The sequence below is a fragment of the Polyodon spathula genome, chromosome 1, assembly GCF_017654505.1.
Source record: "Polyodon spathula isolate WHYD16114869_AA chromosome 1, ASM1765450v1, whole genome shotgun sequence".
NCBI lineage: Eukaryota > Metazoa > Chordata > Actinopteri > Acipenseriformes > Polyodontidae > Polyodon > Polyodon spathula.
Genome location: NC_054534.1, coordinates 19,491,131 through 19,509,609, shown reverse-complemented (window position 1 = coordinate 19,509,609; position 18,479 = coordinate 19,491,131). Strand labels below are relative to the sequence as shown.

Below are 18,479 nucleotides of genomic sequence, written 5' to 3'. Positions count from 1 at the left end.
TCGTCAGACTACAGAACTTTTTGCCACATGGCTACAGAATATCCCGAGTGTTTTTTTGTGCATACTTCAAACAGGATTCAAGGTGGGCTTTCTTGAGTAATGGCTTCCTTCTTGCCCCCCTACCATACAGGCCAGATTCGTGGAGTACTTGGGATATTGTTGCCACATGCACGCTTTGACCAGTCTTGGCCATAAAAGCCTGTAGCTCTTGCAAAGTTGCCATTGGTCTCTTGGTAGCCTCTCTGATCAGTCTCCTTGCTCTGTCATCCAGTTTGGAGGGATGGCCTGATCTAGGCAGGGCCTTGGTGGTGCCACACATTTATCTTGAAATCATGTGAATCAGTACAATTTAACACCGGTGGAGGCCACTTAACTCTGTGTGTTATTTTGAAGGCGATTAGTTATACATGAACTAATTTAGGAATGCTATTACAAGGGGGGGGGGGGGGGGGAGACAGACACTTACCCAACCAAGCTATTTCAGCTTTTATTTTTTTTATTTATTTAAATTAGTTTACTAAAAATCACTAGAATATTTTTTCACTTGGAAATTGTGGGGTAGAATATGTAGATAAATGAGAAAACAAAATAAAAAAACCCAACTTTTGATACATTTTAATTCCAGGCTATAAGGCAACAAATGGTGAAAATTGATAGGGGTGTAGACTTTCTATATGCACTGTATACAGTACAAAATAGGACATGATCTATAGAATTAAATATGCAATGTAAATAAAGCATCCCTTTAAGATCAGATATAAAATATATACTTTCTTAATTAAACATTGTGCAGTGTGCATGGGGGAAGGCAGCAGCAGGGCTGGTAGGTGACGCAATGACACAAAGACATAAGCCTGATATACTTGCAAAAGGACCAGACTCTTGTACAGTGGTATTGGCACTATGCTTTAGTACGAGAGGTCCAGGGTTCGTGCCCGCCCTCCACCTGTGTGAGGCACCTGCCTGCGTTAACCAAAATCGCTACAGTAAAACTGCCTGTTTTACTAAACCACACATCTTAAAGACCAGTTCATTTCACAACACAATCAGTCTATTGCATTAATTTAAACCTGTTGTACAAGACCCCTTTCATCCTGTGATCTAGACCACTTTTTACCTGTAGGGACATTAGGAAAAAAAAAAAAAAAATCATATTAACATTTTGTAATAAAGCTAACACTCACTACGGTTCATTTCCCCTATAAAACAGGGCCCAGGATACAGAAATAAGTTTTTTTTGCGCACTATTTTTAATAAATACAAAAACATAAAAGGAAACAAACAACACAAAATAAACACCTAGCTCCCACTGGAGCACTAACTACACAGTCAGGATCGCCCAACCTAACACACTGGACAGCTAAGCTGTTTACTGGTACACAAAAACACAATTTAACACAGAGTCCTACCGTTGTGACTGCTCAGAAACAGAACACACACCTTCCTGCTTCTTTTTCCTCAACAGCCCTGGACAAACTGGCTACCTTTCTTAAATATCCTGCACCTGGCTCAAATTTACAATGATAGCCAGGTGCAGGGGATAATTAACAATAAAACAATTAACACAAATATCATTAATTAAACCCTTAAACCCAAATGACACCCGCACATTTTTTTTTTCTTTTTTTTTTTTTTAACCCTCTCCCTGCTCACACACTTGTAACTTGTAAATCACACCTCAAGCATAAGTGGTTTCTGATTATTTTACACTTTGATATATTTCTTAATTCGATTTTCAGCGAGTCCTTTGGAAAATGGCAGAAAATTATGGAATTGTTTTCGTCCTACGTGAGAATTTGCCACTGTGTTGCAATAAGGAATGCTTATTTAATTTAGTAGGTCCATATTATGCTTTAATCGCACTTTCAGTAACTACACCTGTTTCATATTTCCCTTTTACTTGCAAATTACATTTATTTTCATATTCTTATCCCTTAAACTGGACTATTTAACTTAAACAAAAGGGCCATTTTAACTCAACCACTGCACAGTCCAAGCCATGTTAAAATGTTTATTTCTCTCATTTTGCACAACAATATAATATAATATGTATGCACGTGCTCATTACTGTCCCCACACTTCACACAAAGAGGTGTCTGAGCTGTGTTTGGACCACATGTCCTTTTCTAAGCCATTGACTTGTGTTAGCCCCTCATTTATATTCAACCATTGGAGCAGTGTGGTAGTTTACAGAAAACAAACCAAAGTACAGATATAGAAATCATGTTGTTAAAATTGCCTGTTTCCTGGGAAACACCTTGCATATCATTAAGGCAACTAGAGAAAACTTGAGTGAGTCAGGCAGAATATAAAGGTGTGTCTGTAAGTTTAAATCACAAAAAGCCAAAAGGAAGAAAAGACAAAGAAATGGTTCATGAATAATATTACATATTTTTATTTTAGCTAAGTAAGTACCTATACTATCTTAATGCAAGGGGTTCAATTTAATAATTAGGGACCTTGGTGGGACAAGGTCCTGGAACACAACATATTAAAAGAGACACTGCTGTAGACAAACTAGAGCAGTGAACATTAGAGATTGACACAAGATTTTTAGAATATTTTTTTAGGTTGTCTTTAATAGGATTCAAACTTTGTTAGTTGAATCCATGAACAGAGATAAATAGGTTGATAAATATGCACATTAGGTTACTCAATATATCAATATTTTGACTGTTTTCTTTAAGTCTCTGCACAGCCTGCAGTTCAGTTGAGTTTATGTGTAACTTTAAATGCAATAATACTGTAACTGGACATAATAACTTCAATTCTTCCTGCAAAGCTATTATGCACCTTTCACCCTTTCAACAATAACAAAAAAAGATTACACAAAAAAAAAAGAAATCCAGTTGCATGTCTTTCAAAACAGTACTAACAAGAAATAAGAGAAATAGTTGTTTGTTATTCTCTTATAAAATATTTAGCTATCTTACTATAAAGACGCAAGCAACAGGCATAGTTCACTGAAGAAAATGGTTAAAAACGCCTACATACTGTTTTATTATATTAGATGTTCCTTCAACACAGAGATGATTTACCCCCTAGTTATGGAATCAGAGTATACTAACATAATGTGCCATTTACACAGCTAAAAAAAAAATGGAGGGACCCTGCATAATGAATACATGACTAACGCGCACAACCTTTTGAGAATGAACCAGTCTGTACCAGTTTTGTACATTGAACCGAGTGCTATAACTGTATTTGATTGCTTAAATAGCTGTTATTTGTCAGCCAAGACCATTCAGCACCGTGGTAGAGTAGTATTATTAAAATGACACGATGACAGGATGATTATAAGCATAAAGCATTACTTGCAGTCACGTATTGAAAGCAGAGTGATTCGTCTACAAAGAATTTAGTTCCAAAAGGTGTCACTCTCCAAGTACAAGTTTGTTAACAGACCCGCTGGAGAAACCTGTTAAGGACGGTTATAAAAACCTAGCAGGTCCTTATGATTAATTTCTATGGCCTAGTTTCGTTCTGTTTTGTTACAGCACTAAACTCATGAGATCTATTAATGAGAATTCGTGTTCTTTACAGCAAGCTGCCAGCCCCTGGAGGACAGAAAGGCTTGATGTAGTGTGGCGAGGTGACCCAGTCACTGCTGATTTTGCCTCCACAACCCGCAGGAGCACCTAATGCAACACTCTCTGTGTAATATCCAGTGACTTTGCCAGGATATAAACCAGCTACCTGTTTACTCTGAGTGTATAACAGTGTATCACCATGCAGTTGTGCCTTCACCAGGTGACTCACCCATGTCCTTTTTTAACAACAGTTTTAAGCTGCTGAAACATGGGTAGACACAGATACTTTTATGTAGACAAATAGAAAAACACTACATAAAATGTAATGCCTCATAAAAATGAATTGTAACTGAATCCCAGGAGTGAAAACACACGGTTTCTGATTATGTGACTGTGCAGAGATATATTGATTTACTGAGTGGAATCTAATCTAATTGGCAAGTGTTATTATTTACTCAGAACACCCAAGCTGTTTTAAAATAAAGTCATGGTAAGATTTTCCTGTGTTAGAAAATGCCTTGAAGCATGGGTGAACCTAAACAACAGGTCTTGACTGGAATAAACTTGAACTCATTCCTACCACACCTGTACAACATCCTCCAGATACACAAACTACAGCTTTGCAGATAAAACTATAGCCTAAGCCAGCCATTAGTGTTGTATCAGATAAATGGGTCATTGAACAAGATTGGGGTTCTATAGGTTAGCTATATATTGCTAAGCATGCAGCTGGAAATATTAGTGTCACAGGTTGGTTCTAACTTATTTCCCCAATTACCTCGCCAATCCAAGGAGTGCCAATGTAATAACACACAGGTAGCTATCCTCTAATACTAATTATTTTATTGGCTACAATTACTATACTTTAACATCTGCTGCAGCAGTCCCCTTAAAAGAGCTTACCATAGTAAAATTATAGCAAAGTGTAAGAAAACACTCTGAAAGCATGGTAAAGCATAGGCAAGTACTGGAAAGCATATTAAAACAAACATAGCAAACCATGTTAAACTGGTAAATACAGAGCATAGCCATCAGAAAAACATGGGGAAACTGAACCATTACTGTGGTAAACTTTCATAAAGATTATCTCTGTTGCCATTTACCCGTTCGTGTCTCCTGCAAAATCTTCCACGTTAACTTAACTTATCAAAGCAATAACTTATTGAGAACTACATCTAAGAGATCTCTCTTGGTGTAATGTAGCATGACTCTGCTAAAGATCTTTCTGATTAACATTTTGTGAGATTTAGCAATAAAAAACTTTACTTATGTGAGTACATGTATACTTCATTATCATACCATTAAGATAATAATTTGACATTAAACAGATAAACATGTTGACTAGCTATGCTGTGTTTGAGGTCAGTTATCACCAGATTGCTCATAGACTGTAAATGCGGGTGTCCGTTTTTCTATTCAATATGAAATGCCCAGTTCAAATGTCACCTCACCATTGCATTGGGGTACTTATATTTGTAAATAATTTAGAACAATTTGTAGATTTTATTTTTCACTTTGACGTTACGGACTTTTTTGTGTTGATCTGTGGCAAAAACTTAAAATTTAATTAAATTTAAAAATTAAATCCATTCTGATTCCATGTTGTAACACAATAAAATGTGGAAAAGTCCAAGGGGGTGAATACATTTGACATTTTACATTAGATGGAAATTATACAAAAATGTGATGAATGTAAACATTATGTGATATGTAAATGCAGACAGGAACTGATGGAAGCCCAGATTTCTATGGGAATGCGCCTGGGTTTTACAGACTGGTTTAATGATATATAGAATACACCTCATGGACCTCAGCTTTAATAGACATGCTGAAACTAACCATACTTTAAATTGTAATATCAATAAACAAAGAACAACAATTAAAATTTCAATTTAAATCCATCTTAGACCTACACTAATATACAGTAGTGCCCACAAGTATCAACACCTTTTATTAATTTCAACATTAATGCATGCACTGATTGCTGTTTCTGATTAAAATGGAATATTTAACATTTAATGTTTTAACACTGGAGTTGAAACATCACATTTTTCCAGTTCTGAATGTAATTTAACTCAAGCGGTAGAAGAGGCTGGTGAAAACAAGAATTGCATAAACAGCTTGTACATGTTAGAACACGTTTTCAAGATGCCACACTAATCCCAAAGCAAGTCATACCGAATTGTATAGAAGATTCACAGAATGGCTGTCAGTCCTGCTGATTAAACTTTTTCTTTACTCAATAGATATTTTTAATTTTCATTTTGGAGTAATGGGTAAAAACACTGTATTCTCTGAAAATGATTTATTTGAGAGCTAGGTGTTTAATTACCCAGTAGCAGTACTATACATTCAGACAATTAAATGACTTAAATGATTATTTTAAACCTGAGGGTGTCAATATATACAGTACATCTTTAAAAAGCAAGGAAAGAGGTAGCAATTCTATTGGCTAAGAAGTGCAAACATGCAAGCTCCTTTGGCTGTAAAAAAATATCTAAATGACTTGGCATAGCATGTACAACTTACAAGCCTTTCATACAAGTCTGGGGGTTACATTCTGCGATGCTTCTCAACAGATCTGTTTCAACTGCTCAACACTTGAAGGCTGTCTACTTTTCACCAATATATTTAGCAATGGATACTGACTGGAACCAAAAAACACAAAGTATCATTTTAAAATTAAAATAAAAACACAACATTTACTGCAGACTACAAAGGATTTTTGGCAAAACTGAATATTTTTAAAAGATATTCATTTTACATTATCAGTAAGCCAACACACTGACACCTGGCTCTAATCTGAAATATAAGTACCTCCCTTTGAGTTGAGCTGAACTAAAGATATTTCAGAGATACTGATCTTTCGTTATTGACAGTCTAATTCCAAGGACATTAAGTAAAACATAATTTAAAAAAAAAAAAAAACCTCTAACATATTAGATATTCATATTTTAAATCTGTGCAAGTTAATGAGTGCCAGAGCTAGAAAATACATAAAGAGATAATGGCGTAATGAGGTTAAAATGGTCTGAGTGATGCTCTGAATTAGAATCCATTTAGCTCTGTGGGTTATTGGTATTATTACAAAAGGAAGGAAAACTCTCCAGAGGAGCTATAGTCTAGTTTCATGAAACTGAAGTACAAAGCTCTAAGCAGGGTTTGTGGATGAGTATCTACGGGATGAATCATCAAATTGAGCAAAAGGAAACAAAGCACCGTGGGCTTAACATATTCTCACAAGGCCGTGTGCAAGTAGGTTGTTATAGTCTGGCTATTCACTGCCTTGATTTGAGCACTAAAAAATCACAGGGGGTTAACAACATGGAAAAATGTAATTCAATTACCTTATCCAACTCATATCAATCTTTATAACTACATTGAGTTCCATGAATGTTCGTCTCCGTTCAATATATAAATATTGCTTCTTCAAGAGAAAATACGCATAGCTCTAAATTAGGTGGGGATCAGCCATGTGATAGGCATGTCTTGTCAGCTGCCAGCCCCAAGTTGTGCAACCAACATTCCTGGTACTTTAAAATACCAGCACTTATTGGCTTTCATGTTCTTGTAGCTAGATTTCTGCAACATACAGAGCTGTTTTGCATGCCTGTGTAATTGAAAAGAAACATTGGGCTGTACCTGGCATTTCAACCTGATCAAGAAAAATAAAATAAAAAGACAAATGATTCCAGTACAATACAGTCTTTCTGTTTTTATCTATGAATGTGGTTTACACCTTTAGAAAAGGAATCCTCATAAACAGTGTCAGCACAAGTCAAGACTGCTGTGTAATTTTAACAGAAATAAGTCATGATAATCTTGATTTGAAGGCTGTGAAATCAAAAACGAACTTTGAAATAATTGTCAAGGTAAATGTTTTTTGTTAAAGTTTTATGTTAAAGTTTTTTTTTTTTTTTTTACTGTTTATAAACAAAAATAAATATTGCATTATGAATATTACATTAGGCTTTTGTGCTAAATGTTACTGTTATATCAATTTAAATCTAGTAGCACAAAATATGTTGTCTTTATTGAATACAGTGTTAAGCAGAAACAGTTATTGTGTACACATGTATTGCTGTGTACATGTCTCATGTTTGCGTTTGTATGTGTCTTTGCAATTCAGTAGATGCATGCAAGCCCTAAACGTATCAATCTCACTGTGAAGTCCTGAAACCATGCTTCCCCTTTTGTCAGTGGTACAGGGCCAGACGCTTAAGTGCTTAACTCTCCTGGCTGGCATCATTTCTATTTTTAGTACTGAAATCAGCCAATCAAGAAGACAAGATGCAGGTATGGTGAGACAGTAATCATTTAAATGGGAGAAGTGCACACACACACACAAGAGTCAAATATGGTTCTGCTATAGGATGACAGATATGAAGTCTTAGTGTGCAGTCTGTCACTGCTCAATTAGATATTGAGAGGGCTGGGATCCAAACCAGGGTCCTGTGGGCAAGTGGCAGGAGTCTAGTCTGTTTCATTAATCCAGTTTTATTCATGTGTGTTGAAGGGCAGACAAAAAAAAGGATGTGCTACAGCTGCCATGGTAAATCCCTCAGGACACAATCTAAGGTGCTTCATTAACCAGGTCAATGCAAGAAAGGTCTCCAAAAAAAAAAAAAAAAAATAAAAAGACCACTAAACACCAAACCACAGTATTCCAAAATAAAGAACAAACAAAAACTGTTATGAAGATTTAATAGGCTGCTAAACCTGCTTGGAAAAACAAACATTCAGCTGTGAAACTATCTCAATAGCACCCCCTGCTGGAAGATCATGTGTCCTGCTGTATGTGCTGCGGTGCTACTCATGGGAGGCTCTTTTTCATGTTCCGAACAGGTAATTAACTACTTGAACACCTAGGTAAATAAAACAAGGCTCTCTTCAGCTCAATTCAATAATTGGTTGGAACAAACCCCTTGACAGGAATGGATTGAAAGCGCTACAAGTGCATGCCACTGCAACATACATTTAGAGAAAGCTAGGTAAATATTTTATTTTATTTTAGAATAAGTTATTTACAAATTCATCCTCAAAGAGTAAGTAGTGGGGTTCTGAAAAAATGCGTTATACACCCCCACATGTTGCTAGAACTGTTTAAATAACGTACTTGTAATTTTTATTTTCATTGTTACATCCTGACAACATTTTACACATAACTTTAAAGTCTGTTTCAAAGACCTTTTCAAAATGGTCGCTCTAGTGCGCTGATAGTGTAAGGATTATTGCCCACATTGTGAAACAGGTAACACAGCAATAACGATCCATGATGTGGTATGAACAGAAAAGCCAGAGCACTTCATGTAATGCTTTTTTTAAAGATATTTTTAAATCGCTCTTCCTGCAGTGATTTAGAGGACAGATCTCTAACCCCAGTGCGCTAGAGTGGCCATTTTGAAAAGAGCCTTGAAACAGACATTAAAGTTCTAAGTGTAAAAAGTTGTCAGTATATTACAGGTCCATTATTTAAACAGTTGTAAAAGTGCATAACACTTTTTTTTTTTCATAATCCCACTACTTACTCTTTAAGGAGTGAAAATAATCATCTTGCATCAAGTGTATTTATTGTGTATTATGTGTATTTAAGTAGAAAACAAGTAATTGAAGGCAATAAGAAACACAATGTTAATTGCTTTCACTATAAAAAGGGAGGCATCGTTATATCAGTGGAAGCTTCTTAGAGGAGGCAACGGAGACTGTGCTGCCTCAAAATTTTAAAGTGTCTGTCGATTTTAGCAGCTTTCGATGATTGCTCTTTTAAATAATGACTAAAATGAGTAGTATTTCATTTTTCAAATGAAGGTAGTCCAGCCATTGTCTTCACCTTCAAATCATTATCTTTAAAGAATGTTTGAAAATAACTTGATTGTGCTTTTTAAATGATCATTTTCTTCTCTCAAGGCCTGGCACTCACTTTCTAAAGATCGGATATAGTCTCTACGATGTTCACTTTCACACACCCTCGCCTTTACTTCCTGCACAGGAGGTACAGGGTCTTGTAACTCCTGCTGTGTAGCTGACAGATCCAGGAGCCCTTCACTCTCCTCCTCTCGCCTCTTCCTCCTCCTCATGTCCTGCCTACCCTCAAATCTCTCCGTGTCTCTGGTCTTCTTATTTTTCCTTTTAGAAGGTGTATGGTTGAAGATAGATGGCACATAGTCAGGGGACAGGGAGTTATCAGATTCCTTCCCTGCAAAAGGTAGAGACAGTATTTATTTTCAGTTTGTAGGTACACAAAATGCAATTAGCAGAGAAATTTCAGTTTTTATGTTAAATGAAATGGAAGCATTATTTATACAAAATTACACTAAATTCTCATACTAAAGCTATTTCTGTTTACATCACTTACAAATGACCCCAAAACAGTAGCGTAGGCAGTTTTCAATCTCGCTAGCACACTTTGATGTGATTTGCTGTGTAAACTAAACAACATTCTAGTTTATTTTTTTTCCTTTTAAGAAAACTTTACCTAGATGTTACCAATTAAGCAAATATTCATGTTCATAGTTTGTTTAAAAAATACAGTACTAATGTGAATTATATAGAGAATTTATATACTGTTTGTATGTAAACGTTAACATATTTCGTCAAATGCTTAAAATAATGTATATGGCATTTTTAGTACAGACTAGAGTATAATAACTTTGTATGAGGATTTAACGAAGTGAAGGAGTTAGTCCAATAAAATGTATCACATCTCCTTCTCTTTGTCTATCATCTCTGGACTAATACGGCTACCATTTAATCTATCAACGACGATGGGGATTTAAAAAACACATATTTTGTTCTACTAAAGACAAGAGGCAGTAACGAATCTGTGGAATCAACTTTAGGGAGTGACAGGTAAACGTTTAAGCCAAGAGACTACAAACTATGCTGTGCAAAAGTGAGCACAGCATTAACAATATGTTAGTTCATAACGATTTCTGTTCAGTTTTCAAGTAGCCTACAATTAAATGTACATGAATGCAGCTTTCATTACTGCGCATTTAAATATGTTATACATTTTTGGTTCCGTAATTTCATATTAAAGTTAAGTAAAATAATATTTTAATTAAAGACTGTGAATCAACAACCCGTAAGTGTATAAATATTTCTGAACAATCGGTTATACAATTAAGCGTACAGTTAATAATAATAATAATAATAATAATAATAATAATAATAATAATAATACAAACCTTTTATAAAGTGTTCACTACTCAAACGTGTATACTGAGTTGGAGTCCAATCGGTCTTCGACTTTGGGTTCGAATCCGTTTTTGCTACTCTGTTAATGGCTGAAATCCACTTTGCCCTCCTGTCTGGCTCAGCAGGAATCCTGTAGAAGGATACTCGGAACTTTTCCTCTTCTGTTGGTGCACCCAACAGCATAACACACATCTGGCATTGTAAAATCGAAAGTGTAACGTCCGCCCTTAGTTAAGTTGTCTGCCCGCCAATGCTTTCTGACCGCCAGTATTGCCGAGCCGTGCTGTGATAATGTCACATGAAAAACCTCAACTGAGTATGATGCTGAGTGGTGTTGAATAATTGAGGTTGCATCATTCTGTTTTCGAATTCAGTTTTCTGAAGTAGATTTTAAAAAGTGACCAAATAAAATCATCACAACAGCAAGAAAAATGTTAAGACTTGACAGGAAGTTAAATACAAAGCCAGCATGTTGTTCACATGCGTGACGGGAGTTGTAGTTTTCCTCTGCATTTCTGCTGACTGGAAACACCTTTCCGCGTACCAGATAAACGAGTATTCCCAGAAGACACTACGCCGGTAGCGTTAGTTAAGTGAGCTATATTTTCAAAGTTTCATATTTGATAGGGTGCGTTGTTAATTAAACCAGTTGCTCAACGAACTGTTCTTAAATTCACCGGTGCGTCACCGCTGAAGCAGCGGATTTACCTGGGACTCCGGGAATCGGTGAACTGCACCAAAACCAAAATGACCGCTCCCACTGTGGAAGTGTGTCTTGTACGGATATACTGTTATCAAAGTAATTGTAGACTCAGAGACGGCAAATCTTTTGAAAATGGGTATGGAGTTGTGTGTGTATATATATATATATAGCGCTAATAAATATTTTGATAAACAATATCACATTTGCCAACTTATCCAAAAGTCGGCGAACTGTATTTATAAATATTTACAGTTGCAGGCTAGCTGTCTACATTTCAAAGTAACAAGCAGGTAGCACCAAACAGGAACTAGGACCCCATCACCACTAACTGTCAGCAACACGATTTAGAGGAAATAAAGTTTTACAATTCAAAATAAAAATGGCTGCCCTAACGACCAACGATACATTCCAGGTAAACATAGTCAAATATTTAACTTTTTAAAATTAAAATATAGTTCAGTATAGTATTTACTGATACATTTAAACTGAAACGTGTTTATGTTTTGTAAATATTTTGACTGGGTGCACGATGGTTTGTTAAAAAATCAAATGACTTGATACGTTAGGTAGCTGCTAGGTACTGTTGTGTTGTGTGAGTTACCAGAGCAAATTAATATAATAAATGTCAAGGATAAGAAATCTAGGAGGGGGAGGGGGTAATTGTACATGTATGTCCCGATATTTACCCATAGAAAAAATGCATTTATTCTGCACAGTAGTTAATGTAAACCACACGCTGTGCTCGTGCTCTTCGTGCGGCTGACAGACACATCTGCTGATCACTAACTTATACAAAAGTAGTCCGGGACAAATTCCGTCCTGGAGGCATTTAGTCCGGGTCTGAGACTTGATCTTTATTTAGAGACTGTCCCATCCAATTATGGGCAGATGGTCACCCTGTACAGAACTGTGCCTGCATGATTTACTGTATAACATATTGTATATTCTTATCGAAATACATATTAAATAGAGATCCAGAATAACTTTGAACGGACTGTCTCTACCAATATCTTTGCTGCCTATTAACTATCTGTCTGGCAGGCAGTACCATGGGGATGTGACACTGGACCCGCATGCCTCTAGTGGCCTAGCGGGGCTGTGCAGGAAAAAAAGGCTTCAGATAAGCTCAACATTCATTACAGTCAATCAATTTGTGGGGATTTAGTACCAAAGTTAGAAATGAGTTATTGTACCGGTTTGAAAAGTCGATTTGATTAAGAATTAGCAAGCCTATACTTCTGATTATGTTTTATGTTATATTATCCTTACTTTTTCATTCTGGCAATATTTGTATTCCATATGCATATTATTGTAACTATAAGTTACTGTAAACTTAATAAAGCTTTGATTAGTAAATTGTGAAAAGTCGTTTAATTATGGTGAAATTTAAACAGCTGAATATTTAAATCCAAATTGTCAATGTATTTATCTGTTTTACCTGTATCCACTTTTATTTGTTGGAGGGTGATGACGCTTTCCAGCCCGCTGGCCATCATGACAAACAGTTTTATATCCAGAACTGGAGAGAGAAAGAAGCACAGGCTAAGAAGGCTGAATTCATCCGGGAGACAGAAAAACTGAAAAAACAGTATGTCCATTCATACAGTATACAGGTCCGGTGGGCAGAGCAATATAGCTGGGTCTGTCAAAGGCTGGTTAATAAATGCATAATTCTATACTTTCCGTATGTTTGTACACACTGCATCTACTGTCCTTCGGATGAGACGTAAAATCGAGGCAGGAGTTGTTGATGCATAGTTTGCGCCCTCGTCTCTAAGTCGCTTTGGATAAAAGTGTCTGCTAGCATGCTAAACATTTAAGACTAAGGTCCTGCTTAAGGGGCACACATACATTATGTTAAATGTTTAATGCAGAATGAAGTTCTGATGCTTTCCAAACTAATTCAGCACAACATTTTTTTTAAATTGATCTGTTGATTTCATTGTCATTTAACCTTTGTTTTAATTACAGGATTGCAAAACTTGAAAAAGACCAAAATGCACATATTTATGTCAAAAAGAAAGATGTCAGAAATGAGTTTGGAACACTGGAAGACTTGGAACTCAAACTGACAAATAGTAGAAAAATAGAAAGTAAGTTTAATGCTTTAAATGGAGGATGTTGGTGCTAAGAAACAGATTAGGCATAAATCTAGTTGTGGTAGCTTTTGGAAGTCTAGCCTTACAACATGTTCATTAACCCTGTGTTTTTTTTTTTCTTTTAGAGGCTAAGCTTCAACAGCAACTTGCCAAAATCCACAACGGTGTAAAGAGATTCCAAAGACAGCTGAAGGATGTAAAGCCGACCCCAGAGTGTATGTGTATAGTATAGTCGTGGTAAAAGGATAATGTTTGTGTTAAGCATTGTAAAAGATGGGGAAGAAAAAAAAGAATAGTTTTATTTTCATAATTTGGCTATGTTTAAATTAAAACAAATATTGTTTTATAGTTGTGGAAAAGCTCAAGGAAATAATGGAGGAAGTTGAAAATGCCATAAATGTTTTCAAAGAAGAGCAACGACAAAGGTATGTTACTAAATAAATAATAGTAATGTACATGATGAAGAGTGACAGGTAGTAATTAATAAATACATTAATACATATTTTACAATGACTTAATGTGTGGGAGAACAGTTCATGCGTCATTCTGTATAAAAATTGACCAGTGATTTTTAATTATTATTTTTTTATTATGAAGTCATGGAAGGAAAAAGAATATTGATGCATACATATTTTACTTGCATATAATATTTATCCACTGTACCTAGATGCCACATCCTGCAGAAATGTGATATTTTTCAGTCTGGTCCTACTTTGATCAGTACAAAAGTAGGAGCTTGTGGATTTTTGATAACTTATATGACCAACTGTCTCTTTTCAGTTATGAGGAGCTCATGAAAGAGGAGAAGAATTCCTCTCAGGAAATCATTGCTCTGGAAAAGAAGTTTGAGACATGGGCCTTGGCTGTGTCAGCTGCTCCAAAAAACTGCCCATCTCTCTTAGCTAAGGTACCATTAGCCACAACCATTGAGGATGATCTGCCAGCTGAAGTAGTGGAGTTTGAGAAGTTCTTGCAGCAGACTGGAGGGCGACAGGGAGGCTGGGATGATTATGATCATCAGAGCTTCTTAAAAGTTTGGACCAAGCACAGTGGCAAGCCTGGGTATATGAAGGAAGCCTTGCTGTATCTGCCTGGAAGAACCCAGGAAGATATTCAGCTCCACGAGAATTGGTATCAAGAGTTTCTATTTCTTGAAGAAAACAAAAAGGAGGTAGGGGGCACACATTTTAATGGAGATATTCTTTTATATTTGAATCTGGTTATAGAGTCCAGCCTTGCATATTAGCATGCAGTGGATGTCTGTTGTGGTGATATACTTTTTCATGATGGCGTTACAGTTGTTGTGAAAGATCAATCATACTAACATACTTCTTCTACTTACTGTAGTGTTTGTTGAACTTTTCATATATTGTTAGTACATAAAGCTTCATGAGCTGTACATATTTATAAATGACTGCGGAGATTTTGATATACTGTACAGTCAGTTTTTTTTTTTTTTTAAATGGGATTGATCACAATTAAGTATTTGGAGGTTTTGGTCTATTTCCAATAACCTTGATCGCCATAACTATGGTCATGAAGAATCTGTCTTAAGAAAAAGATATGTTATCACTCATTCAGCAGAGGCGTATGAGAAAAAAAAAATCATAGTAAGGGGTAGAACATTTCGAAACATCTACTATTTTATGTTTCACTGTAATTGATGTCCATGTTGCGATCTTTCGTATTAATCTACTTTTGTAAAAAGCTTCTTTTGAGGCAATACATTTACATCAAAGCTATTTAAAAATGTCTTCTAGGCTATTCAGAAATGGAAAGCTAAGAAGCAACAGGAAAAAGAAGAACTCCTGAAGCAGAAAGATAAATCAGAGGAAGAGCTGAGGCAAGAGCAGCTGGCCCATGCAGAGGCACGGCGTCAGAAAATTGAACAGGAAAGAAAAGACAGACAGACAAGACTCCATGTTTGGAAGAAGCAGAAGGAGGAGGAGCGCACCATGGAAGAGAAGCAGCATCTCAGAGAAGAGGCAGAGAAAAGGAGGAAGGCAAAGGAGGAGCAGCAGCGGCAGCTGGAGGTCAAGCTAGAAGTGGAGACATATGTCCGGCAGAAGAAGGAGCAGGAGGAATTTCTTCGTCTTGAAAAAGAGATGCAAGAGCAGGCTGAGCAGGATGAAAAGAGGAGACAGGCTGCTAGAGGAATCACCAAGTTTCAAGAAAGAGTAAACCTTAGCAGTGTTTCTGTTACCACAAGGATTAGGGGGATGTTCCATACATATTAAAATATTGAATCTAGCCTAGCCTGTAGCCACATTTGGCACAGTTGTCTGTAGAAACAACAGTAAAATATACTTATTTGCAAAGCCTCCGATTTTTGAAAATGTGATTTTAACGGTGTCCGTTATTTTTTTATTTTTTTTTTAAGGGTCTTTGTGCAGTATTGGAAAACTAGTATTCCTTATGTAGTGGAGTACACTGGATAGAAGATCAGTATTACAATTGCAAGTGAAGGCTATCATTTAAAATGTTTACTTTTTTTTTTTTTTTTTCCAGGATTTGCACAAATTAGAGTCCAAGCTGTTGGAGAAACGAGCAAAAGAGGAAGAAGTTGCTGAGCGTGAGCACAGACTGGCCAAGTTGAAGGAGAAGGTAATGTTATAAAATAACAGCCGTATGACAGACAATAAAGTAATTGACAGACCTGAAGAACCGGTACAACAGGACTCCTAACTTCATTTTTGAAAAGTGAATGGAGGTGGTGAGCCTGTTATATGTCTGGTTTAACTGAAATGCACACATTGTAAAACCCCACCACTATGACATTTGTATTTAAAAGCAAGTTGTTTACAAAGGATTTAAAGTTTTAACTGCATCAATAATACTTCTTGCTAATGTTGGATCTATTATAAATTCATGACTTTACATTTGATTTCTTTAGTTGGTTATTCAAGCTGACATACTATGCTCTAATTAGGTAGTCTGTTTTCCTTTCATGATTTGTACGTACTATTGTGACAGCATTTGCAGATGGGCTAATATTGTCTCTACTGTAGAGTTTAAAGAAAAGGCATTCTACTTGGAGAATGCTTTTACCATGACTGTCCTGTAAGTTTGGATGAACACATTTAATTGTTCATTTGAAAAAAAAAAAAAAATTACTTAATGTAATAGTAACTAGAGAAATGATGAAATACACATTTTTTTTCTGAGTTCTATACATTTTCTTTCCTGAATGAAACTTTTGGGTTATATTTGTAAATGTCTGTATTTGATATCCTTTTATTAATCAAGACACTCCAATATCATTTTTATATCTCTAAACTATTTACTTAGGTTGAAGTTCACATAAGCAGAGACCCATCTAGACTATGGAGACCTACAAAGGGATGGGAAGAACGCACCAAACAGATTGGACCAACTGGGGGAGGACCATTGTTGCATATACCACAAAGGTTAAAAAAAAAAAGTAAATGTAGTAGAACAAAACATAGAATACATTTTAATAATATTTTTTTTACTAATATATTGCCTCTTTTTTACAGAGCTGTGCCAAGCTGGAGACAAGGCTTATAGTCAGAATAAACATCGAGATCTTCTAAATAAACTGGTACCATACTATAGAAATGCATTAGTCCAAAGGATATCAAGGCAGAGCACATCAAACATTTTATGGAAATGGAGTTCTATAGGTTTGGAATTATGTAATGTGTAAATTATTTTTAAAGAACTTGATTCTGGAATCAAATGTGAAAATTCATAGCACCATAACAAACCAGTGTACACAGATAAAATACAGAGGGTCCTCTTAACTTGTACAGATTGCACAGTAACTGTAAGTTTAAAGATATTTGTATAAAATCAAGAGTTTATTGGATCATAAATGTGAATGCAGTCTGAAACTTCTATTTGAGGGTAGGCGTGTATGATAAAAGTTTGGTGAAGATTGGTGAATGTCATTGAAAACTGGTCATTTTACATTCGTAATCCATTATCTGCCAGGTTGAGTTTCTTAGATCTCTAACTAAATGGAGATTTATTCTATGTTTCTGTCGGAAACATTCCAGCTTGAAGTATTGGTGTGCAGTGAGAAACATTTTAAAATGGTCAAAACACATTACAAACAGATGAATGCACTTTGAGTTGTAAATTATTTTTAATAATTTTGTGTATTTTGCACCATGTCATATCCAATCTTGTAAATACTAAAACTCCAAAACAAACTGCTCAATTTTGCCTTTATTTGTGTGTGGTTTGTTTTATTATTTACTGCTAGGCGACTTAAAGTTGTTACAAAATATCACATAGAATATCACATTACAGATAAGCAGTTAAAGTACAGTAAAATCAGTAGAAAGTAAGATCAGTTTCAAATAAGAGCAAAATAAGGAATACAGTAAGTTACATTTAGGAGTGAGTTTGACTAAGATCAGTTACACTTGGTACATATATTTGCTTATATGAGTAAAGTCCATTAAGAGCATGTATTAAGTACGATAGGTAGAGAATGATTTCAAATAAGCAATTACAAAAACCATGAGTATGGATACTTATAAAAAAAAAAAAATTAGTTATAATTAAGAGCAGTAGTAGACTACAGCAAGGTATGGAGCAGTTTAGTGCAGTACAAGCTGGGGGGGGGGGGGGGGGGGGTGATTTGTTTGTGTAAATATATGTATTTTAAAAAAGAGTACAATATGACATTTTGGGACATCAACATTAAAAAAAAAAAAAATACAATAAATCTACAAATACAAACCTTTTGCAAGCGAGTAAAAATGTTTAACTAATAATTATTAAATATATTTGAAATGATTGAAGTTTTGCATTCAAACCTATTAAATATAGATATTGACCCAACATTACCATTTATGTACTGTATGTATGTATTGTTATGATGGTGATGATGATGAGATCAAAAATAAGGTTTGTGCTTTAAGTAATTGCTTAATTCCAGCGGAACTGTCTGCCTTAGAATTATTGTGACAGTACTGATTG

General features: G+C 35.6%; 2 protein-coding genes across 2 annotated transcripts; one reads left to right on the top strand and one right to left on the bottom strand.

Moving 5' to 3' along the window:
• Positions 1-8,992: 8,992 nt before the first annotated feature.
• Positions 8,993-11,562, bottom strand: LOC121315185 (THAP domain-containing protein 1-like). The gene is made up of 2 exons (XM_041249239.1): positions 10,718-11,562; positions 8,993-9,726 (listed from the first exon to the last, which is right to left on the bottom strand). The coding sequence occupies exons 1-2, from the start codon at positions 10,917-10,919 to the stop codon at positions 9,377-9,379; spliced, it is 552 nt and encodes a 183-aa protein (XP_041105173.1). The 5' UTR covers positions 10,920-11,562; the 3' UTR covers positions 8,993-9,376.
• An 89-nt stretch (positions 11,563-11,651) lies between these two features.
• Positions 11,652-17,784, top strand: LOC121315178 (coiled-coil domain-containing protein 112-like). Its single transcript, XM_041249226.1, has 10 exons — positions 11,652-11,842; positions 12,894-13,018; positions 13,402-13,523; positions 13,655-13,744; positions 13,879-13,954; positions 14,310-14,700; positions 15,290-15,706; positions 16,038-16,133; positions 16,818-16,936; positions 17,027-17,784. The coding sequence occupies exons 1-10, from the start codon at positions 11,810-11,812 to the stop codon at positions 17,055-17,057; spliced, it is 1,500 nt and encodes a 499-aa protein (XP_041105160.1). The 5' UTR covers positions 11,652-11,809; the 3' UTR covers positions 17,058-17,784.
• The last annotated feature ends 695 nt before the right edge of the window (positions 17,785-18,479 follow it).